This window comes from Lepidochelys kempii, chromosome 3 (genome assembly GCF_965140285.1).
Source record: "Lepidochelys kempii isolate rLepKem1 chromosome 3, rLepKem1.hap1, whole genome shotgun sequence".
NCBI classification, from domain to species: domain Eukaryota; kingdom Metazoa; phylum Chordata; order Testudines; family Cheloniidae; genus Lepidochelys; species Lepidochelys kempii.
Window position 1 is genome coordinate 137,051,660 of NC_136382.1, and position 25,179 is coordinate 137,076,838.

The 25,179-nt window shown below is 40.6% G+C and overlaps 1 protein-coding gene across 1 annotated transcript in view; it reads left to right on the forward strand.

Annotated features, from left to right (window-relative positions):
- Positions 1-25,179, forward strand: part of RYR2 (ryanodine receptor 2) — a 719,385-nt gene that overhangs the window by 485,831 nt on the left and 208,375 nt on the right. The window contains exons 48-55 of the mRNA XM_073338199.2: positions 5,320-5,489; positions 7,548-7,768; positions 9,535-9,625; positions 16,143-16,283; positions 17,746-17,909; positions 21,962-22,040; positions 22,813-22,902; positions 23,876-24,013. Coding sequence (XP_073194300.1) covers positions 5,320-5,489; positions 7,548-7,768; positions 9,535-9,625; positions 16,143-16,283; positions 17,746-17,909; positions 21,962-22,040; positions 22,813-22,902; positions 23,876-24,013 — 1,094 coding nt within the window. The remainder of the gene's footprint in view (positions 1-5,319; positions 5,490-7,547; positions 7,769-9,534; positions 9,626-16,142; positions 16,284-17,745; positions 17,910-21,961; positions 22,041-22,812; positions 22,903-23,875; positions 24,014-25,179) is intronic.

Sequence of the window (25,179 nt, forward strand, 5' to 3'; positions counted from 1 at the left end):
GTCATTGGGTCTACAATGGCCATCAGATCTCCTAACAATGGTAGACAAAGTGGGAATTTTAAAGGTGCACAGGAGGGAAAGTAGAGAAGGCTAATTACTGGGAATAGAACAAGATAAGTTTCATGAAGGATCACCTTCTAAGCGCCCTCTGTTTTAAGGAACTAGTTTAATGTATCCTTTAGGTTTCCAGTGCAATTTATTCAGCAAGCAAAATTAGCTGGCTTCTTGTGGTAACACTTAAGACAGGTTCCATTGTTCATATCTGGCTTTTATTAAAAAGTCTATCTGATTTTTTTAATTTAAACCGTTCCATTTAATATACCATGAACATTATTTATTGTTTTCATTCTTGGCAAATAAAACACAACATTTCTGTATTTTCAGAATATATTGACGCTCAGAGAATGGAACAAGCCCCTCACTTTTTACTATAGAGCCCTACTTTTATCACAATGCCACAACATTACCATTTCTGAATCTATAATAGCACTGGGAGCACCTTCTTTCCTGAAGTATGTGCACTGGGCACAAGTATCAAAAGGCTGTTCATGCTCCTCCATGTTTCTGTTGCTGGAGGGGAAGGGTGACAGTACAGCTGTGATGCTGACACCAGAAACTGGAGCTTGATCCCCACTTTAGCACATACTATTTACTTTTAGCACATTCTGTTTGCTTTTTAAGGAATTTTTTTTTGTTTTAAGCCTTTAAGATGCTGTTCTTTTTTGGTAGGTTTCAGATAAAGTTTTTTTCTTTTTTTCTGGAAAATACTAACAAATAGATATGAAGAACCCCTTAAGACCTTTTTTAAAATAATCCCACTGTGATGGAGTGTGCTGCTCCTTTAAAGGAAAAGCTAGAGCATAGGACCCTGACAGCCTGGGGTGTAATCAAGGAGGAACTGCCCTGCCCTAGGGTGAGGCTGCGTTAAACAGCATTCAGCAGAAAGCTTAACTGAGCCTGGGAGGGTCGGGGGACAAGGAGCCCTGCAGGTTGCAGTGGGTGGTGGTTTCTCTGACAGACTAACCACACCAAAGTCAGATTTTGTTTTGTCAACTTCAACATTTGGGAGTTCTGAACTAGGGTGCTGAGGTGAGAACCTTACAAACCGTTTATTGTGACGGCTCCTGTCCAGAAAGCTTGTTAGAAGGGACATGCTATTTTGTTAGTGTGTGTTGGATTGTCCTTGCCCTGGGCTGTTGAAGTGAATTTATTGCTGTCCCAATCAGGGGAAATTAAGGTGTGGCACATCGGCAGCTCCACAATGGGAACATAGGGACAATCCATGTCTTTATACCCACAAACATATTTTCTCTATTTTTCTACAAAAATTTTTTAAAAATCCAACTCGCCGTCTCTTTTCCTGAGAGACTGGTAATCTAACCCCTAGTTCTGGCACCACAATCTTGTTGTTTGTTCTTTATCTCCAGCAGAACTTATAGTATGCCTACACTGGAGCTGGAAGGTAAGTTAAAATTCTAACATACCCACATTAGCTCTGATTGAGGTACCACATTAAAAATAGAAGTGTAGTCACAGAGGTGAGAGGGACTAGCTGCCCCAAGTATGTACTCAGATCAGATTGTACTTGAGGTGACTAGTCCCTCCCATGGCTCATGTACAGTGGCTACACTTCTATTTTTAGTGTGCCAGCTTGATCTGAGCTAGTGCCGGTATATCTCCTCAAACTGGAATTTACACCTTCCAGCTCTAGTTTAGATGTACACTGTGATCCTGATCCTGCAACTAACTCCTCCTGGGCATAGCCCTGCACCCACATATGGGCCCAACATAGAATCATAGAAGATTAGGGCTGGAAGAGACCTCAGGAGGTCATCTAGTCCAACCCCCTGCTCAAAGCAAGACCAACCCCAACTAAATCATCCCAGCCAGGGCTTTGTCAAGCCAGGCCTTAAAAACCTCTAAGGATGGAGATTTCACCACCTCCCTAGGTAACCCATTCCAGTGCTTCACCACCCTCCTAGTGAAATAGTGTTTCCTAATATCCAACCTAGACCTCCCCCACTGCAACATTGTTCCTTGTTTTGTCATCTGTCAAACTGAGAACAGCCAAGCTCCCTCCTCTTTGGAACGCCCCCCCTTTCAGGTAATTGAAGGTTGCTATCAAATCCCCCCTCATTCTTCTCTTCTTCTGACTAAATAAGCCCAGTTTCCTCAGCCTCTCCTCATAAATCATGTGCTCCAGCCTCGTAATCATTTTTGTTGCCCTCTGCTGGACTCTCTCCAATCTGTCCACATCCTTTCTGTGGTGGGGGGCCCAAAACTGGAACCAATACTCCAGATGTGGCCTCACCAGTGCCAAATAGAGGGGAATAATCCCTTCCCTCGATCTACAGGCAATGCTCCTACTAATGCAGCCCAGTATGCTGTTAGCCTTCTGGCAACAAGGGCACACCATTGACTCATATCCGCTTCTTGTCCACTGAAATCCCCAGGTCCTTTTCTGCAGAACTGCTGCTTAGCCAGTCAGTCCCCAGCCTGTAGCAGTGCATGGGATTCTTCTGTCCTAAGTGCAGGACTCTGCACTTGTCCTTGTTGAACCTCATCAGATTTCTTTGGGCCCAATACTCCAATTTGTCTAGGTCACTCTGGACCCTATCCCTGCCTTCCAGTGTATCTAGCTCTCCCCCCAGCTTAGTGTCAGCCACGAACTTGCAGAGAGTGAAATCCGTCCCATCATCCAGATCATTAATGAAGATGTTGAACAAAACCGGCTCCAAGATCACTGCCTCTTGAGCCCGACAATCTAGCCAGCTTTCTATCCACCTTATAGTCCATTCATCTAACCCATACTTCTTTAACTTGCTGGCAAGAGTACTGTGGGAGACTGTATCAAAAGCTTTGTTAAAGTCAAGGTATATCACATCCATTGCTTTCCCCATATCCACAGAGTCAGTTATCCCATCACAGAAGGCAATCTGGATGGTCAGGCATGACTTGCCCTTGGTGACTCCATGTTGACTGTTCCTGATCACCTTCCTCTCCTCCAAGTGCTTCAAAATGGATTCCTTGAGGACCTGCTCCATGACTTTTCCAAGGACTGCAGTGAGGGTGACTGGTCTACAGTTCCCCGGATTCTCCTTCTTCCCTTTTTTAAAGATGGGCACTATATTTGCCTTTTTCCAATTGTCCAGGACCTCCCCCGATTGCCACGAGTTTTCAGAGATAATGGCCAATGACTTTGCAATCACGTCAGCCAACTCCCTCAGCACCCTCAGATGCATTAGATCTGGCCCCATGGACTTCTGCATGTCCAGCTTTACTAAATAGTCCTTAACCTATTCTTTCACCAGTGAGGGCTGCTTACCTCCTCCCCATACTGTGCTGCCCAATGCAGCAGTCTGAGAGCTGACCTTGTCTGTGAAGACCGTGGCAATAAAAAGCATTGAGTATTTCAGCTTTTTCCACATCATCTGTCACTAGGTTGCCTCCCTCATTCAGCAAAGGTCCCACACTTTACCTGACCACCACCTTGTTGCTAACATACCTGTAGAAACCCTTCTTGTTACCCGTCACATCCTTGCTAACTGCAATTCCAGTTGTCCTTTGACCTTCCTGATTACACCCCTGCTGCTCAACCAATATTTTTATACTCCTCCCTAGTCATCTGCCCACGTTTTCACTTCTTGTAAGCTTCCTTTTTGTGTTTAAGCTCACCGAAGATTTCTCTGTGAAGCCAAGCTGGTCGCCTACCATATTTGCTATTCTTTCTGCACATTGGAATGGTTTGTTCCTGCGACCCTCCATAAGGCTTCTTTAAAATATAGCCAGCTCTCCTGGACTCCTTTCCCCCTCATATTAGCTTCCCAGGGGATCCTGCCCATCAGTTCCCTGAGGGAGTCAAAGCCTGCTTGTCTAAAATCCAGGGTCCGTATTCTGCTGCTCTCCTTTCTTCCTTTTGTCAGGATCCTGAACTCAACCATCTCATGCTCACTGCTGCACAGGTAGCCACACACTTCACCTCCCCTACCAATTCTTCCCTGTTTGTAAGCAGCAGGTCAAGAGGAGCATGTCCCCTAGTTGTTTCCTCCAGCACTCTCCAAAAATGTATTGCTCTCCCAGCAGATATCAGGTTGATTGAAGTCCCCCATGAGAACCAGGGCCTGTTATCTGGAAACTGCTGTTAGTTGTCTGAAGAAAGCTTCGTCTACCTCATCCTCCTGGTCTGGTGGTCTATAGCAGATGCCCACCACGACATCACCCTTGTTTCTCTTGTCTCTAAACTTAACCCAAAGGCTCTCAAGAGGCTTTTCTCCAGTTTCATACTTGAGCTCTGAGCAATCATACTGCTCTCTTACATACAGTTACTCCTCCTCCTCCTTTTCTCCCCGGCCTGTCCTTCCTGAACAGTTTATACCCATCCAGCGCTCCAGTCATGTGAGCTACCCCACCAAGTCTCTGTTGTTCCAGTCACACCAGAGACCCAATAAATTCAATGGGACTCCAAGTCAGCCCACATAGGGCTCATGGCAGGAGCAGGGTCAGCCCCATGTTGCTGGCATTTAGTAGAATTATCACTGCATTTGCAGGCATGGATGCAGCTTGGTTCAGTGCAGCACTTACAGCACAAGAATATCCTGATTCTAATACAGTGTTATAAACACAGCAATGCTAATTTACCTTACAAATAAGAACATATTATAGACAGAAGTTATAACTAAACAGCACTCTATAAAATACAGGAATAAAAAGAATTATTTGGAAAGAAAATATCAAAAGGATTAGCATTTCTGTTATGTTTTCAAACATAACTATACAGATCCTTTACTACCAGCATCTTGATTGTGTCATCAAAGGATAGTTTTCATGTATAAACTTCCTAAAGCTCAAAAAATAGCTCTGAATTTCCATCACCTTTTAAGATCTTCTAGTAAATGGTCCTTTTTGAGATTTTTTTCTTGTAATCTCTTGTTCTCATTTCCTTTGTTAATGAACCTGCCTTTCAGGTATTCTCACCAGTGCTGCATTCCAGGGATATACAAGTCAGAATCATTTTGCCGCTCACTTTTCATTGGACCTTTTTAGTGAACACTATATATTACAGGGTATTTTTCTTATGCTACATAAGAGAGTCAGGTAGCGTGACTGCTTTGACACCCAGAGTATGAATGAGACCACATACTTATACTATAAGGTTTACCTGGATTTAGGTTGCCATACGCATTTTATTCAGTCAAGCTATGAACTGGTTGCCTTTGTGTAACATAAACATGTGGAAAATGTTCGGATATTAACAGATACTCAATACCCTTACCTATGCAGAATAATCCTTTTTATTGAAGCCTTATTGCTTCCTTTTAGATGGTACTGTGGTGGAACCTGACATGTCAGCGGGGTTTTGCCCAGATCACAAGGCAGCCATGGTTTTGTTCCTTGACAGAGTCTATGGAATTGAGGACCAGGATTTCCTTCTACATCTCCTTGAAGTTGGCTTTCTGCCAGATCTCCGTGCCGCTGCTTCCTTAGACACGGTAAAGATTTAAATTCTTTGATTTGTCAGTTCCCTCAGCTTGTCAAGCACTTCACAAAATGACATTCTTCTCTTTCAAGGTGGCCTCTGTCCATTCCCACTTGCTAGATGCATCCCATGGTGCTGCTGACCTTTGAGAACATTTTAAAAAACAGCAAAGATGCATATTCTCCAGAAATTATGCTTGTTTTATAGAGCCTTCACACCTCAAGCCCAGGGCCCCAGCCCGCAGAGGCCCAGTGTCTTTCCCAGCAAAGAAACTTTCAGAGCCGGAGTCCTGGATCTAAAATCAGATCAGGTGCCTGTGGATATAACTAAGGGCCTCTCCCTAGGGAACAGAAATAAAAGATTTCTTTTCCAGAATTCTGTGATCTGGGTCTGCCTCTTACCTCTCGAACTCTCTTGACCTTGTCCTATTTCTGCTTTGGAATCACCCGTCTCCTATTTTCAGACGTCTGTCCCTTGTAATTTTTCCTATATGACCAGAAGGAAAAAAGGGAGTCTGAGGGCTGAGACTTGGGCTTCAAGATTCCAGATGGAAGGTGGCAAAAAAGTCTGAAGAGAAGTGAGCATTAATACCAGTGGCACAGAATTTTTGCCCTTTTTTGAAGGATAAGGAATAAAATCCATATTATTCTTGGCTGTGTTTGTTCTGCAAGGCTAAAAGGGAAAATATTTGTCATTAATCAGTAAGTTATAACTCTCTACATCCGAAGCAGATACTTTGAACGAGAAGGTACTATATGTTAGTAGTCTCATTTCAGGAACTTTAAACTTGTTTTTTAAACAGATCATCATTCTATAGTTACAGAAAACAGATCATATACAATTGTGCTGGCAACAGGAAGAGCGCACCCTAGAGCAGAGGTATCAGAAACATAGTCCACTGGATGTATATTTGATATGATCAGATTTTGTAGAGTTTAAGTTTTTATTAAAAAAAAAAGTTTCTAGTCCTCAGAGTAATGGGAAAAGAACTTGCAAACGTGAATGAAGTATAAACAAGTGCATTTTTGTGAAGAAACAAGGCAAGCTGCTTTTGACTTAAATGCCAGACAAGTCACTATTGGATGGTTTGGAGCTGTAGGGCCCAGGTTTATTATGAACACCAAGAACATCAATTCCAAGAAGTGAACCTTTCCAGGAATTTTGACTTCATAGGATGCTTGAGTTTTGCAGAAGGAATCAAGGCAATTGGAAAATGCATAACCTCAACTTTGATTGTTCAGTGCCTCAATTGCCTTTATTTTCCAGAAGGTTTCAAAGCTCAACATTACCAGAGATGTGAATACCCAGAGGTGATACTTTAAACACACTGCCTTGTGTGTTTAAAAGAGAGAGAATGGACTTGAAACAAAACCTTCTATTGTACCTCAATATGTGGTGTGTTCAAAATCTAAAGATGCATCTGAATTTTGTAAGCAACTCTAGTCTTCCTAATGGCTGACCCTAAACCCCTTGTCAAATGGTTCATGAACTTTAGACAGTTCAAAATAATTTCTGCAGCTTGAGCCCACCTATATATATAATATCTGTGTATCTGTATATCATACAGTTTATAAGTTGAATAATGATTAACATTTTGTAGATCCCCATTTTTGCCAACTCTCTATAGCATGTTTTTTTCAGGGAAAAAATAGTATATATAATTGAATTTTTTTAAATATTTTTTTTTTCATTTTTTTTCATCTGGAAAAATCTCTACATATCAAGTGACATGTTTGGAAAGTAACAAGTGACTGAATATAGGAGGTTAGAATGGAGTGTGCATGCTGTAGGATGTATATTGTCTGTCTCTCCGTGTACTAAGTCTCATTGCTTATCCAATTTTCACCTTCTTCTTTGACATTTTCCACAAAATAATTATAGTATATTTGAAAAATTAGTGTGTAATTGTATCATACATGGCATGTAGGGAGGAGAGTTTTCCCTTTGTGCCTTTGAAAATTAATTCCTTTTATATCTACTATATAAGCAAAAGCTGAAAAATGTAGTTATTTTCCTTTGTAACAATATTTATCAAACAAGTCTCATTGTTTGGGTTTAATTTGTTTCGTAGGCTGCTCTGAGTGCTACAGACATGGCCTTGGCTCTGAATCGATACCTTTGTACTGCAGTCTTGCCTTTGTTGACCAGATGTGCTCCTCTTTTTGCTGGCACAGAGCACCATGCCTCCCTCATAGATTCCTTATTACATACTGTGTACAGACTCTCCAAGGGCTGCTCTCTTACCAAAGCTCAGCGGGATTCCATTGAAGAATGTTTACTCTCTATTTGTGGGTAAGCGAATATACCAGACTCCATAGAAAGATGAGTTGCTATACTGAGATGTGATGTATACGAGAGCACGAAGGCAGATTAGCTAACTACATATCACCTTTTATCAGTAGCATGGTTATGGATTTTATTGAATACACTGTCACCCTTTAGAGACTGTATTTTTCCATTTTGCTGAAGTCTGGGAAAGATGTATTAAATAAATATATACTTGACGATATTCATGTTGCACAGTTGGTAATTACATGTAGATTTTTCAGTTATTGTTCTATTAACAGACTCTTCTCAATTAACCTCAGTAAGAAAACCAAAAGAATGCACTGTATTGGGGACAAAAGTCTATATAAATAGGGAATTATGAACATAATAGAGTATTATTTTTAAGAACATTTTTAACATTGCAAACTGATAATACCATGTTGTGATTTATTATAGAAGGTTATATTGCTTGCTGAAGCTATTCAGTTATCAGTTACATTTTAAATCCTAGCTGATCTTTAATTACATAGTAGTTCATGATCAGCACACTCTCCAACCTATCAGTTGTGTTAGTGTCACCTTCTTTCCATCTTGGAATGTTTGCCTATGTTCTCCCTTCTCAATCTAGCAGCCCAAGTGCAAAATTTTCAAAAGTGCCCAGGTCTCATTTTCAAAATGTGCAAGCATTCAGGAACCTAAGTCCCACTGAAAGAAATTCAGGGCAAATAAAAGCAGTGTACTGAATTCTTTATGCCATATATTATAGAATCATAGACATATAGGGTTGGAAGGGACCATGAGAGATCATCTAGACCATCCCCCGTGCTGTGGCGGGACCAATTATACTTAGACAATCCCTGACAGATGTTTGTCTGATCTGTTTTTAAAAACCTTCAGTGATGGGGATTCCACAACACTCCTTGGTAACCTATTCTGGTACTTAACTAACCTTATAGTTGGAAAGATTTTTCTAATATGTAACGTAAATCTCTCTTGATGCATATAAATCCAATTACAACTTATCCTACTGTCTAATAGCCCTTAACATATTTGAAGGCTGTTATCTGGTCCCCCCTCGGTTGTCTTTTTCTCAAGACTAAACATGCTCGGTTTTTTTAACCTTTTCTCAAAGGTCATTTTTCCTAAACCTTAGTTCAATGTAGTTAATAATAATATTTTAATCTTGATAATGTCAATATCATATATGTTCATGGTTTGCTGTTATTGAGAGACTTTTTATATGTATATTCTCTGCCTAATATAGAGTGGCATATAGATAAATCCCTGTTGTTTGTTCTCTTTCCAGCTGATGCCCAATACTCTTTGGGCCCTAATATAGTACATCCACAGTGTCAAAACTTAGTTTATATGGCTTCTTCAATGCAAGAATACAATACAAAAGATTATTCTTATGTGCTTTTTTTATGTGTTACAGTATGCACGGTGATAATCAAATACAGTATCAGAATATTACATTTTCTGGTTCGCCTGTCCTTCTCTTCTCTATTTTAGAGCTTGTGTTTTCACAGTTTTTTTTATATGGTTCACACTGGAAGTAGCATATTCTGGAAGTTTTGTTTAGTATGCATCTGTTATTGTTTGCTCTTCATTTCCTTCCCACGCATTTTTAATCTGCTGTGTCAATTACATCACTTTCAGATATTCCTAAATCCATAAGGAGTAGGACAATTGGCACAGATCCTTGGAGTGTGTGGTTACTTTAATGGGTTGTCTATTTATTGCATAAAAGCTACTTGTATGCTTTGTTGAAACTGTCTGTCTACCTGCAGCCAATTGAGGCCTTCCATGATGCAACACTTGCTAAGGAGATTAGTGTTTGATGTTCCTCTATTAAACGAGCAAACAAAGATGCCTCTGAAGGTATGTGTGGTTTACCGTAAAGTATATTTTAATTTTCTTCTATACAATGTACTATTTCTTGTATGTTGCCTTGCCTCCATCCTGTAGATGAGACAATATCATGTTATCTCTCTAGCAGGAAGCAAGGAGAAAAAGTATTCTTTGTGACAGCCTCTAACGCTCACTTCTGATCAGTCCACACGGAAGCATAGAGTTCATGCCTCATCTCTGACTCCTCTTCCAATTCTGTCCTTTCTTCAAGCCCTTGTGTCAAGGTTCCTTCTCCACTCTGAACTCTAGGGTTCAGATGTGGGGACCCGCATGAAAGACCTCCTAAGTTTATTCTTACCAGCTTAGGTTAAAAACTTCCCCAAGGTACAAACTTTGCCTTGTCCTTTCACAGTATGCTGCCACCATCAAGCGTTAAACAAAGAACAAGGAAAGAGCCCACGTGGCGACGTCTTCCCCCAGAATATCCCCCCAAGCCCTACACCCCCTTTCCTGGGGAAGGCTGGATGATAATCCTCACCAATTGGTACAGGTGAACACAGACCCAAACCCTTGGATTTTAAGAACAATGAAAAATCAATCAGATTCTTAAAAGAAGAATTTTAATTAAAGAAAATGTAAAAGAATCACCTCTGTAAAATCAGGATGTTAAATGCTTTACAGGGTAATCAGATTCAAAACATAGAGAATCCCTCTAGGCAAAACCTTAAATTACAAAAAGACTCAAAAACAGAAATATACGTTCCCTCCAGCACAGCTTATTTTACAAGCCATTAAACAAAAGAAAATCGAACACATTTTCGAGCTAGATTACTTACGAACTTTACAGGAGTTGTAAGGCTGCATTCCCGATCTGTTCCTGGCAAAAGCATCACACAGACAGACCAAACCTTTTGTACCCCCCGCACCAGATTTGCAAGAATCTTGTCTCCTCATTGGCCATTTTGGGTCAGGTGCCAGCGGGGTTACCTTAGTTTCTTAACCCTTTACAGGTGAAAGGATTTTGTTTCTGGCCAGGAGGGATTTTATAGCATTGTATACAGAAAGGTGGTTACCCTTCCCTTTATATTTATGACACCTTGTAAAAAAGAAACAAGATGGAGAGAGGGTAAGAGAGAGATGATTCCAAGGCATAAATAGAACAAAGGTCATGTAAATTTCTGGGTGTCTCCCCAGGATCTCCAGCTTGGGTTCTTGTGTTAGTCTCTCTCCTACCAGAAAACTGATTCATTTTCTTTGTATGCAGTGTTGTAGCTGTGTTGGTCCAAGGATATTAGAGAGACGAAGCTGAGTGAGGTAATATCTTTTATTGAACCAACTTCAGTTGGCGAGAGAGACTAGCTTTTGAACTTACACAGAGCTCTTCTTCAGGTCTGGGAAAGGAACTCAGAGTGTCACCACTAAATACAAGATTGAGCTGATAGTTTACCATAAGTATCTAGTACATACTCTAAGGGAGACCATTCAAGGTGAAGTGGCCTGTTAACACCCCTGTAGTCATAGGACAAAAAGGGAGGTTAGTGGGTTATAGAATTTTGTAATAAGCCATAAATCGAGTGTCTTGTTTAAGACCGTGAATTTTAGTGTCTAGCAAAGTTATGAATTTTGAGCTCCCGGGCTCATTTTCTGGAAGTGTTGTGCAGGTTTCCTTTGAGGATGAGGCCTGATAGTGGGCTACTCTGGGACGTCTGAGGAATCCAGATCTTTTTCCTACCATTCAGGTTGTCTTCGGGCTCCAAAGGTTTTATCGTCTCCTGTTGATACTGGTTGCGGCTCTGTTCCATGAAGGCATACACTTATATCCTTACTTAGACAAGATCCCCAACACAGAGTCCTCAGAGTAAAGCCTTAGTGTGCCAAGAGCTGAATCATTCACCACTGTATATGCTACCGCTTTTTAGTGAACTATGAAAAATCGCTTCTGATGATTTCCCAACACAGCTTTCGGCAAGGCATTCAGCTATTCTCCTTTTATTTTGCCTTTTCTCCCTCCTTTTATAAGAAGCAGGTCATACTTAATTTCATCTGTCACCTCTCTTGGGTAGAGACTTGTGCCTCTCTCCCTCCTGACTGGGGGTTTTCCAGGCTGCAGAGTTTCTTGCCTGCACTGTGGTATCTTCAGCTAGCCAGAGTGCATGGAAGGCCAGTGTCTGCGTTTTGCTTTCTCTCCGGAGGTTATGAACAATGTGATTGCCCTCAATTACAAGGAACCACACAGCTTGTTATAAGCAAGCAGGTTTATTCTTAAGGTGAAAGCATTACAGAGAAAAAGTATTAAAAACAATATAAAAACCTACATGTATTCTAAAAGCTTACCAGAGATCACCCCAGCTCCAAGCTTGGGCTCTGGTAGGTGTCAGTCCTTCAAAACCCATAGCTGGATTGTCCCAGTGGTTACAAGTTCATGACTGTCTCAGAACCTGCACATGGGTTGGGCAGAGCAGCCATTTCTTTTTACAGCTCAGGCCTTTGATCTTGGTCTTCAGTAATAGATCAGCAGCACACAGGGCATAGCCCCAAAAGACTGGGTTTTTGCATAACTGGAGTTGAGGGATTTGCCATTCACCTCCCCCTAAATATTCCCCAGGAAAACCACGTAATGCTTTTTGTTCCAAAAAGTCCATTCTTGTCTGGCACATTGTTTAATGTGGTCCTTTGAACCCCCAGTTCTCACATCTGTCACATCTCCCTCCTCAAGAGGTTACATACAGTCTCGCCCCACAATACCACTAATTCATTCATTTAATACAATGGACGCTATAGGTATTTAAACTTAATTCAATAAGGATATGGCAGGAAATTGTCAGATCTGTCACAGCTATGATTCAACAGGTGTGATGAAGAATTAGGTGATTCCCATTACATATCTTGGTCTTTGTTTAGTTATGAAAATAGTTACAACATTGTGTTCTCTTTTTAAATCCATGGGAGCAGTACACCTGGACTTCAGATATATAGTTACATTTTTGGTTGGAGTCAAAATCCTCCTTTCGTCTGTTCTCTACAGGACTTTCTGAAGATTTTAGGGAGTTATAACTTTGAATTTAGTATCTCTATTATAATGTACTATGAACATTTTAAGTTTTGTGTCTCGTGACTTGTTCTGACTTATGAGAAGATGAAGGTCCAGTGCCTTGTATACTGGCTGTAATTCAGAATATTTTGTTTGTTTACTTGAGTCATCTATCTATGGAACTTTTTCTCTCTCTGCAGGATTGTTGAAATAGATGAACAAAAAAATCTAGCTTAATATTTTTTTCTTTTATTCCCTGGAACTCTCCAGTAAAGAGATAACGGTATATCTGTTGTTTAACTTCCATGCCAACAACTGCTCTTTAGATATTCTAAAGAGTCCTCCACTTTAGTGACAATACATCATGTTAGGGGATTATTCCTTCACCCGCTTACTTCCCTGGTCCTTCTCGCATGAACAGAGAACAACAATACCCGAAGTCCAAAGGTGCAAACAATTCGATATTTATTAGGGTCAACTTCCAGCAAGCATGATTCCAGTTTCCTTCCTTAGTGTCCCCCTTCCCAGCTCTGAGACCACAGAGCCTTACCTGTGTCCCTGTGTCCCTGTTCCCATGTCCCCCCCTTAGCAAAACATGATTCCAATTTTCCCACTCCCATTCCCTGTTCCCATTTCCCCCCCTTTACTTCCTGATTAACTACAGAGTATATAGTAAAACTTGAGTTCTGCTTAGCTTTACCTTAACCAATCATTTTCCTGAAATTTAACTAACCAATCCTAACATATTGTAACATGATTATTTAACCAATTATATCCCACCACCTTAATTAGTTTACACCCAGCAAAATTAATTATACAGCAGACAGAAACAATCACAGAACCAGACAGAGATTATACAGACAAACAATAGGGAAATGGGGACTACGGTGACAGAACAACAAAGAAATGAGGATTTCACATCCCAGCTATTGATAAGTGAGTTCTTGCCAGACAGGATGCTATCAAACTAAGTTTCCTTTTACATCTTCTAGGCACTTCCCTTTCTCTGGAGGCGATAGGCATTATCAGGACAGGATTGTATTCCTAACAGCCCAATAGCACCTTATTTCAACGTGATTAGTTTGGAATGTGAGGATGTGACCGTTCGCTTCTCAGCTTATGGCTGCCTCTGCTGCTTAGCCAAAGATCTTAGCCTAAGAACAGGGCCTCAGACTGTCACAGTAAGAGAAGGACCTTACACTGGCAGACAGTGATTTTGATTCTTTCTTTTATACCTCTATAATTCGCTAAGTGATAAGAACACACCTAAATTCTTAGAGTATAGGCCTTTACAGACAGGCCTGAATATCTATATCCTAACACATCATGAGTGACGTTATTTTGAAGCTATAATAATCTCAAGATTCCAGCCCAGAAGACTAAAATAGAATGAAAATAGGAACCAAGAGCTTTCCAAAAGGTGTATTCCAGACACAATGGAATCATGCTTTTATAATGCAGCCCCCTGATGTTCTGTTATTGCTTTTAAGAGTCTGACTCAGCAACTTTTGCAGTGCTGACAAAAATTTTACTTTATAGCTGCTGGCCTCCTGGTGAAAGCAATTTCAAAATATCAAGAATTCACTTTTGTTGTCTTTCACAAAAGTTTCATAGAGCGTACGTTCTCAGCCTGGGGGTTATGATCCTCAGGGTGGGGCAAACAGGTCCAAGGGACTCTGACCACCCTTCCTTTTCATTTATAGCCAGATGGAAAGGGGGATCCTGAAACTCTTTGCTGGTGTAAGATAGGGTCATGGTATTGAAAAGGTTAAGAACTTCTGTCATAGAACAATGCTATCAATATGCCTTCAGGATGATAAATGGTATGCTGCTCTCAACATAAATAACTTCTTTAGATTTAAGACTGCCCCAGGATTTCTGAGAGAGAAATATTGTATAGAAAGTAAATTATGTGCAGAAATAAAATAATCTCCAGCAGTCTGTTTTCAACTTTTACAATCAATGTTAAAGTTAAAAGCAAAAATTGTCATGTTTCAAGGAGTTTATTTCTTTGAGCGCCTTTAATTTTCAGTTTTTAAGTGAATCATGAAGGATTAAAATTATTTATCCTTTTTATAGCATCTTTCATCTAAATTCTTAGAGCACTTTATCTCAATTAAGTTTAAGAATGCGCCTTTGAGATACACGAGGTGTAAGTATTATTTATACCTGTTTCACAGGTGGGTAAACTCAGTGCCTGAGAGGTGAACGGATTGGACAAAGATCACAAAATGCTCACTGTTCCTCAGCCTCAGAGGTGGGAAGGACGAGCAGGGAGGAAAATAAATCCCTTGGCCCCTTTAAAGATTTCCCCCTTGTTTCTTCCCCTCCTCATGGGAACCCAGTCTCTTTGTGGACTTGAGGACAGGAAGGGGGGGACGTTTTGGGTCAGAAGGGGGCAACATAAACTTATTAGCCACTGTGCACCCAAGGGGGAGCTTATAAACCCTTCCCCCTCTCCAGGGCACCATTCTGTGCCCATTTCTGCCAGTTGGAATTAGAGGAGGACCAGGTTTTTGGGCCTTGCTGTGAGCATCATACTAGATGTATTTTGGGGTTGGGATGGAATTTTTCCCTTAGTGCCAAATTGGTGTGGGCAATGTAGGGTTTTTTTCAGTTTCCTCTCAGCAGGCGAGGGAGCTGGTGGAAAGAGGTTAGGTTTTTAAATTCATTTTGTCACAATTTTGCAGGTGTCCAGTGCAAATGTTTGTTCACTAGACAGTCTGGTTCCCTGAAAAACTAGAATTTGAAGCAGATTAGGAGAAGGCAGCTCCTAAAGAAGGTGGAGAATGGGGATGGGGCTCCTAATGTCCGGTACAGTAAGGAGACAACCCCTTCTTCCCTATCCACTTATCCTTCATACAAGGGGATGCTGGAATCAGGCAGAAGAGAGGGGTTGGGGGTTTACAGAAGCCTTCTACCAAATTGTACGGATTACAGAAGGAAGGATGACCTGCACTGGATGAGTTATTGCTGGATAGTTCCAAGATGTATTGCTTAATAATTTTGCTGCCTAGTTAAATCACATTCCTGATGTCTTGTGTTTTCTTCCTGCAGCAGTCATTGTAGAGTCCAGAATAAAATGCAGGATGCAAACACTCTGGGTGATATCTTGGCTTTATTGAAGTCTGTTGGAACTTTGCCATTGACTTCAATAGGGTGAGGACCTCACCTTCTTTCCTATGCTTAAGCACTAGACCACAGATGTTACAACAAGTGCCATCTAAGGTTAAGCAGTAACATTAATCTGAAATCTAAAAGAATTACAGAATATTAAGAATTGGAAAACTGTAAAATGCTTAGCCACTGTTTTTAAATTGTAATTATTATTAATAATTTTCCTTATTGGATTGTAAAGGCAAACAGTATATTAGAACATGAACTTCTTGAATGAATTGAGAGACTGTTCTAGTGTGTAATTATTGTGTGGATCGAATAGTGTTTGAAAGTCAAGATAGATAAACACAATCAATTATGTTATATATTTTGGATGCTTTCAAAATATTTGTGTTCTAGTTGCTGACAAATCATTACGAAAGATGCTGGAAGTATTATTGCCTGCCAAGTGGGTGGGGCAACTTTGGTGCTGCATCAGAAGAAGAACTTCATTTATCCAGAAAGTTGTTCTGGGGTATCTTTGATGCCCTGTCTCAAAAGGTAATTTTTATGTAGTTCTCCATGATCACAACATACGCTGATCATTTCTATTCAAAGTATTTATTTCAACTGAATTAATTACATCAAAATTATGTAATTACATTATAAATTCTTCTGCATCAATTAAGAAAAATACATGCACAACAGATTATGCGGCAAACATCGAATGTGCTAAAGCTATATGTGTTTTTAATACTATTTAATCAAATCGCTAATAATAGTGTACACTTATAAGATCCTCAAAATGCTTAAGTTTAACAATTTGTCAAGGAATATGCTGCTTCCATGATAAATATAATCATTTTAAAAAATAAAATGGTATCCATGCAATCCTGTAGGGGTCCAATCCTGTATACCCTTACATTTTATTTGTCTTTTTGTTTATATGACTTCTTATTACTGTACAGTAAAAGAGAGCCCTTCCAATGATCTTACCTTGACAATCTTTAAAAACACACCGATACACAGACCCATCTGTTACCACAGGTGAAATCAATTCATGCAGCAACAGCATTAATATAACAAATGTTAATTCACTTCTTCACCAAATTCCCACCAGAGTCCTACACCACCTCTATTCAGTCCTCCCCATCACCTATCTCATCACAGGTAAGGAGGAAAAATGGGCCTTTTAGTGTGTCCTGAAGGTTAACAACCTCTGGCTGTTGTAGTCTAAGAAGGGAAGCATACTTAATCCTTGCTTACACAGTAGGACCTTTTAGTTCCATGCACCCACTCACTGTAATAAGGACTACTTATACGAGTATGAGTTTGTAGGATCAGGCCCTATATTATACACTATAGTAGCGCTAATGAAATGTATCTAGAAGTTAAGTTTAATTTGTGATAAGTACCATCATATTATCTCTTCAGGACTTGTTTCCTCCTTGGAAGAAAAACTATTGATAATTTAATAAATTTAAATCATGCAAATGTTTATTACAGCTGTTTTTTCATGATCATTTAAAAATTTTAAACATGAGCTCAACTATCTTTGAAATATCATCTATACCTTTGCTGAACAAGACTTAGATAATGCATTTGGACATTATATAGTGTTTTTTTCCCCCAGCCTGATGAGGATTTCACCATGATGGGAAGCCATTTGGTATAGAAAATCCAGGTTCTTGGACAAGTGTTGGATATTCCTTTGCTTTACTCTGTTCTGGCACCCTGTGCGGGACCAGTCCGGCTCCCACCAAAGTGAATAATCGTTTTTCCATTCGACTTCAATGAAAGCAGGATTTGGTCCTAAGTCCAGCTTCAGTATTCAGTCGTATTTCAGTGTAGTTGAGACGTCAGTTTTTTATTTTCAGAACTGAGAGTCTGTTTCACATTGAGTAAAAAAGTTGTTCCATTACAATTTGGCTTCATGTATGGCTATAATGTTGAGTCAATTTCAGCAATAACAGAAATAATCTCCATTCACCACTGTGTCTTTTTATCCCATGTTTCTTCACAGAAGTATGAACAGGAACTGTTCAAACTGGCTTTGCCCTGCCTGAGTGCAGTTGCAGGAGCTTTACCCCCAGACTACATGGAATCCAATTATGTCAGTATGATGGAAAAACAGGCTTCAATGGATTCAGATGGGAACTTTAACCCACAACCTGTTGATACCTCAAAGTATGAACTTTTTCTGTTGCAGCTCATTTTTACCATGAACAGTTTAAGCCTGTAATTGAAATATGGTAGTAAAGAAAACACATAAGTGCATGCCCATCTTGAATTACCATCCTTAAGATAGAATGGGGGTCTTGTTTGGTTGTAAAACATGAAAGCCACAAGTGGTTCACTATATATTCCTTGGACACCTTACCACAAATGAGATAAATTTTCAGCATGGCAATTAAACTACCTGAACCCATTCGTTCTCAGAAGCACCTAGCACACTTTTGGGAGTTGTAAAAGTAATTAATAGTTAACAGGAGCCAAGTGCTAAATTCCTGTGACTGCCACTTCAATATTACTCTGCAAAATGTGGTGGTGATTGTACATTGATGTAATGCCTTTTTATCCAGAAGGATTCCAAGCTACAGCCCACGTTCTGGCTGTTTTGCACAGGTGTGCCAAGATGGGGAGTGGCCAGAAGGAGCGCTCTCTTTAGCTTGCCACATCTTTGCAATGGGCAGCCAGAATCCCACTGTTTGTGTCCTATGAGTGCAAGAGCCAGCGATTTTATACACCCAAAGTGCACAAAGCCCAAATGGATTTAATATCCTGGATGTGACCATAGCCCCATACTTCTGCACACACAATGATGATAAAAATTTGACAGAAATAAGACCACCACGCTACTTCTTCAACAAGATTACTTGTAGGCATGGCTTCGCAAGTGCCCTTATAGACATTCTGTCTATCTCAGCACTCAACAGGCAGAATACCTCAAAGAGCTGCCACTGGTGCACTGGGCTTATGCACACACACGCCCATAATGTGACGATGGCTGCAAAAGCCACAATCTAGCCCTGAATAGAGGAATCATGTTGCCCACCACTAAAGTACAATCACCTCTGAAGTGTAATGTGCTAAGTGTCTAACTACATAACAGTCCTACACAACCATTTAGGACATGAAATGAAGATTACTTTATCCAGTTGATATTGCTGGAGTGAATTTTAGGTAGACAGAATATAAATAACCAAATAATTAGAGTTTGCCCAACTCTCTGGTGGCCACACTCCTGGCTGTGAAAAAGTGTTGTTATGGGACTTTCAAGGACAATAATTTGTCAAGACTGGTTTTTAACCTCTTTCAAAAGACATCATCTGAAGTATCACAGTTTCCCCTTAGCGCCATACTAAGGCATTGGTGAGGTATTGGTTCAAAGAGAAAGTACTGCCTTACCAATATCACCTCCGTCATGAGCTGTTTACCTGCCAGTCCCCCATCTAAGTACTAACCAGGCCTGACCCCGTTTAGAAGTGATTATAGGTGATATGGCTGCAGGCTGTAATTTGTTCAATTTGTGACTTCATGCAGAGTACTGTATTGCGCCCCCTAAACCCCCCCCAAGCCCCCTGCTGAGCACACATGATGAATCTTTTGTGGCTTCTTCCTACTTCATACCTCGATAAATTTTTGCACAGTACTACACTAATTGTTAACTACTTGGAATAATTACTGTTGTACATCTCTCTTTTCTCTGATCCTATGACAAAGGATTAAAGGACAGACGCTCCTTGCTTCCCAGTAGATGGCACTATAACATTGTCTATCCCTTAATCCGCTGTCATAGAATGGGAGAAGAGGGTACTATGACAAACAATTATCAGTAAGCAATTTTCCTTTTCTGGAGCACAGGTGTAGGAGACTGCTTTATATGATAAATTGTTCATTAGAAAATGTTCTGTAGCAGTGGTCTCCAACCTTTTTACACCCAAGATCACTTTTTGAATGTAAGGGCAACCCAGGATCTACGCTGCCCCTTCCCTGAGGTCCTGCCCCTTCCTTAAAGCCCCACCCCACTAACTCTGTTCCCCACCCCACCCCCCCGTCACTCACTCACTTGGCTCAGGTAGGGTTTGGGAGGGCGTGCTGGCTCTGGCCTGGAGCGAAGGGATTCGCAGTGTGGGAGGGGACTCTGGGTTGAGCCTGGGGCCGGAGATTGGGGTGCAGGAGGGAGCTCTGGGCTGGAGCAGAGTGTTGGGGTGCAGGAGGGGGTACAGGGTGCTGGTTCTGGGAGGGGGGGGTCAGGGCTGGGGCAGAGTGTTTGGATGCAGGAGGGGGTGGGGGTGCTGACTCTGGGAGGGGGGTCAGGGCTGGGGTTGAGGTGCAGGAGTGGGTTTGGGGTGCAGGAGGGGGTATGGGTTGCTGGCTCCGGGAGGGGGCTCAGGGCTGGGGTTTGGGGTAGCACTTATCTCTAAAGCAGGCTCCCTGCCTACCCTGGCCCCCCCGCTCCTGGAAGGGGCCAACGTGCCTCTGTGGTCCCGGGGGGGGCGGGCGGCACATGGCTCCGCATGCTGCCCCCCTCTGCAAGAGCCCTGCCCTCTGCCCACAGGGCTGCACTGGCTGCTTCCGGGAGCAGTGTGGGGGCAGGGCAGGCAGGGAGCCTGTCTTAGTGGCAGCCCCGAGATCGGGATCGACCGGTTGGTGACCACTGTACTGTAGTATTTGTTTTTGTTTGAAAGAAAAGTATTACTGCTCTTTCTGTAGTGGTAAATCAATCTCAACTTCAGTACCCTCTTGCGCACCTGAAAGATGGCTAGTTTATTTGCATATTGATTTTTTTATTTTTCATATTGAATGGCTTTTAGGCGTTCAATGGGATCTGAAATTTGTACCTTTTTGAGTGGCTATAAACTGCAGTATTTCAACTATATAATGAAATTTGCAGGTTTATAATTGCTTTAACAAGAAGTGGTTGACAGTGAATTTATATTATGTATATAATATGCACTGTATTTCTGGAAAATAGGAACTGAAATATATGTTAAAACACAAATAAGTTGATGTTAATAATCTAAATCCATATCAGAAAACTTCAGCACATTTTGTACGTCATTACACGCATACATTTTAATGCCAGAAGGGACTATTGTGATCATCTAATCTGACCTCTTGCACATCTCAAGCCACAGAATCTCCCGCACCCACTCCTGTAATAGAGACATAACCTGTGGCTGAGTTACTGAAGTCCTCAAATCATGATGTAAAGACTTCAGGTTACAGAGAATCCACATTTACTCTAGTTTAAACCTGTAAGTGACCCATGCTGCAGAGGAAGGTGAAAAACTCTCAGGGTCTCTGCCAACATGGCCTAGGGGAAAATTCTTTCTCACTCCAAATATGGCAATTAGTTGGACCCTGCGCACATTGACAAGACTTACCAGTCAGACACCTGGGAAAGAATTCCCTGTAGTAACTCAGAGCCCTCCCCATCTAGTGTGCCATCTCCAGCCATTGAGGATATTTCCTACTAGCAGTCGCTGATGGTCCACACACCATTGTTAGGCAGTCTCATCATACCATCCCCTCCATAAACTTATCAAGCTCAGTCTCAAAGCCAGTTAGGTTTATTGCCCCACTGCTCCCCTTCGAAGGCTGTTCCAGAATGTCACTCCTTTGTTGGTTAGAAACCTTCATCTAATTTCAAGCCTAAACTTGTTGCTGGCCAGTTTATTGCCCTTTGTTCTTGTATCAACATTGGCACTTACCTTAAATAACTTCTCTCCTTCCCTGGCATTTATCTGTCTGATGTATTTATACACAGCAATCATATTTCCCCCCAGTCTTCTGTTGGTTAGGCTAAACAGGCCAAACTCTTTGAGTTTCCTCTCTTAAGATAGGTTTTCCATTCCTTGGATCATTCTAGTAGCCCTTCTCTGCACCTGTTTCAGTTTGAATTTATTTTTCTTAAACATGGGATATCAGAATTGCACACAGTATTCCAGATGAGGTTTCATCAGTGCCTTGTATAATGGTCCTAACATTTTTCTATATCTACTGGATGCAACCGATGAAGTGAGCTGTAGCTCACGAAAGCTTATGCTCAAATAAATTTTGTTAGTCTCTAAGGTGCCACAAGTCCTCCTTTTCTGTATGGGGAATGCAGCACAACAGTACACTCTAACTGGCAGTATATAGTGCTCTATAATTTTTCAGAAATTTTCTTTAAAAGAACCCTTTCAAATTATAACATATATAATGTATTGAAATTTGTTTTTTTTCTTTTTCAGTATTACAATTCCTGAAAAGCTAGAATATTTCATTAACAAATATGCAGAACATTCTCATGATAAATGGTCAATGGAAAAGGTAACATTATATTATTTTCTTAATATTCTGAGGTGCATTCAGAATATTAACGCTCTACCTATATTTTCTGAGGATTCTACTTAAGTTTTTACTCAAGTTTTTGGGGTTGTTGTAGCATTACATTAGTGATGTCTGGCTAAGACTGTATCATCATTTTTATCTTGAGTTGCTTTTTTCAAGAGTTCTATAGCTGCACTCATCTGGTCAGAACTTGGACATACCAGCATTTTGTTTGTGTGTGTGTGTGTGTGTGTGTGTTTGTTTTGAGAAAAATGTAATTGGTAGATTTTTAAGTAGTTTTGTTACTTCACACTTTAAGTTTTATTTTTTCAAAAGACATTTTATATCTCTGTAAAAACCACAGGCTTGGTGTTAAAATCTGCTGTCTGCCTCAAAGAGTGTTGTCCCTATTCATAGAGACACCCTGGCAGAATAGTAAATAAGAAAGTATATTCAAATGTATTTACTTTAAGATAACATAAATGTTGTGATAAAATAACAAAAGTCTGGACATTCAGAAGTAAAAATGACATTGGACCTAACTGATTCCACTGTGTTTGTGTGTGTGTGCGTGCACGCAGGGGGGGAGGGCAGGAGGTTAGGTTGTGAGGGAGTGGTGGGGAAGGGAGCAAAAGATTTAGACTTGAATAAGAAAATAGTCTTACAGACGCATTATGCCAATTCTTTTTTATAAGTAAATAAATATAAGATTTCTGATTATTCTTTCTTCATATTCTCACTGCTTTTTCCTTTCTTCCTTCACTTTTTTCAGTTTGCAAATGGATGGATGTATGGTGAAACATATTCTGAGTCTTCCAAGGTGCAGCCATTAATGAAACAATATAAATTATTATCAGAAAAGGTGAGGAATTTGTTCATTCTTCATTACACAGATGTTTCTAAACATTTGTTTCTCTATCTTTGGTAAGAGGCAACTGGCTGTTTGTGAAATTTGGCATTTTGTCTTTGTCTTCACTGACACAAAGATGTTTTTGTTTGTTTTTTTGTTTTGTTTTACACAGCAAGATAGCTAATGTGGTTGTTACCTCACTGTACAATCCTAAATGGAGACAAAACACTTGTAGTTTTTATTGCGAGGTAGCTAGGTGAGGTCAGCACTGTAGCCCCCAATCATGGTTGACCTCACTGAGTTTATCTTGTGTTAAAACTAAAGTGTCTTGTCTCCACTTTGTTTTTACAATGTGATAGCAAACCTCACCCTGTCCCCAACCCCCTGCCCACTCCCACTCCCACACCCACACCCAAACTCTGCTGGTGCGGGGGGTGCGGGTGGGGAGAGCACGTAGCCAGGTTGTCGGCCCCACTAACCCCCTCCTCCAGCACCAGCGGAGGTCCCCGAACACCCAGGCCACCCTCACCCAGCACCCATGATGCCCCCAGGCAGCCCTCCGCAAGTTTTAGTCAGGGGTATATAGTAAAAGTCATGGACAGGTCATGGGCCGTGAATTTTTGTTTACTGCCCGTGACCTGTCCGTGACTGTTACTAAAAATACCAGTGACTAAAACGTAGCCTTACTCATCCGTGATACTGAAAAAGTGCATGTATCACATGTCCATATGATTTGGTTTGCATAAGTGGTTCAGGAATAAATAGTTGCCCTTACTGTTTCTCTTAATTGGCCTTCTTATCCATGCACAGACTGCTTCTTTGCTGTTTCTATCCCACAGCAGGCTGTTTGCAATTTGTCTCAATGGATGTAAATTTGCAGTGCTACACAACAGGGCAGAGGGCTAGTAATAGTGCATTAGATTTTATTCCATTCAGTTATACAATCATCAAGATAGTCAGTCACTCCCATGTGTACTTACCCTAGGAAAAAGAAATTTATCGGTGGCCAATCAAAGAATCTTTGAAAACCATGCTAGCTTGGGGATGGCGGATTGAAAGGACAAGGGAAGGAGATAGTATGGCCCTTTATAATCGGACACGTCGCATATCTCAGACAAGTCAGGTGAGTACTGTGACAGGCTTCAAGCCATTTTATTAAAGACTATGTTCTGATATTGTGTGTGTCTCTGTCTTTTTACCGGAATGGTGTATTTAAAATGCAAGTGTCAAAATCTGCTTGAGATGTTCTTGAGCTTCCCCCATGTGTCTTTATTATAGCACTCACTTGAAGGTAAAGTTCACATGTCTATTAACGTCTTATTTCACATGCTCAAAACTTCATGAAAACTCTCCTTTTCAGTTGTAATGTTCCCTTTTTGGCCATAGCCCAAACATAAAAATCTAAGCAAAATCTGTTACCACGCTTCCAAATTGTGCCAGGGTGAAAAAATGCTTGTGGTTTTAAAAAAAGGAAAAAAAACCTTTGTGTAAACAAAAAATACATCTCAAAGAGACTGAATTAACAAGCTGAAAATGTCCAGTTTGTTAGATCTCCCAATAGAGTAGTTCCCACATAATTTGGTATTAAACATTTTTTTTAAATTGAGATTGAAAAATTTATGTAATTTTTGAAATTTTTCACTTTGCTTAGGGTCAATTATGATGCTATTTATGATGATAATGTAATGCAAAGTAAGGCACACTGGAAAACATAGTCACAGCTACACATACAAAATGATAGGGTCTTCATGTGCTGTTACCACTCAAGAAAGATATCTTGAAGTCACGGTGGATAGTTCTCTCAAAACATCTTCTCAGTGTGCAGTAACAATCAAAAAAGGTAAAAATGTTAGGAATGTTAGGAAAGGGATAGATAATCAGACAGAAAATATCATAATGCCACTATATACATCCATGGTACGCCCACACTTTGAATACTTATCTCAAAATAGCTATATTAGAATTGGAAAAGTACAGAGAAGGGCAACAAAGATGATGAGTGGCATGAAGCAGCTTTCATATGAGGACAGATTAAAAAGGCTGGGATTGTTCAGCTTCAAAAAGAGATGACGAGGGGGGGATATGACTGAGGTCTATAAAATAATGACTGGTGTGGAGAAAGTGAATAGGGAAATGTTAATTCTTTCACATAATACAAGAACTAAGGGTCACCTAATGAAAATAATAGCAGGTTTAAAACAAACATAAGGAAGTACTTCTTCACATAATGCAGAGTTAACCTGTGGAGCATGTTGCCGAAAGAATAACTGTGCTAAAAAACAATTAGGT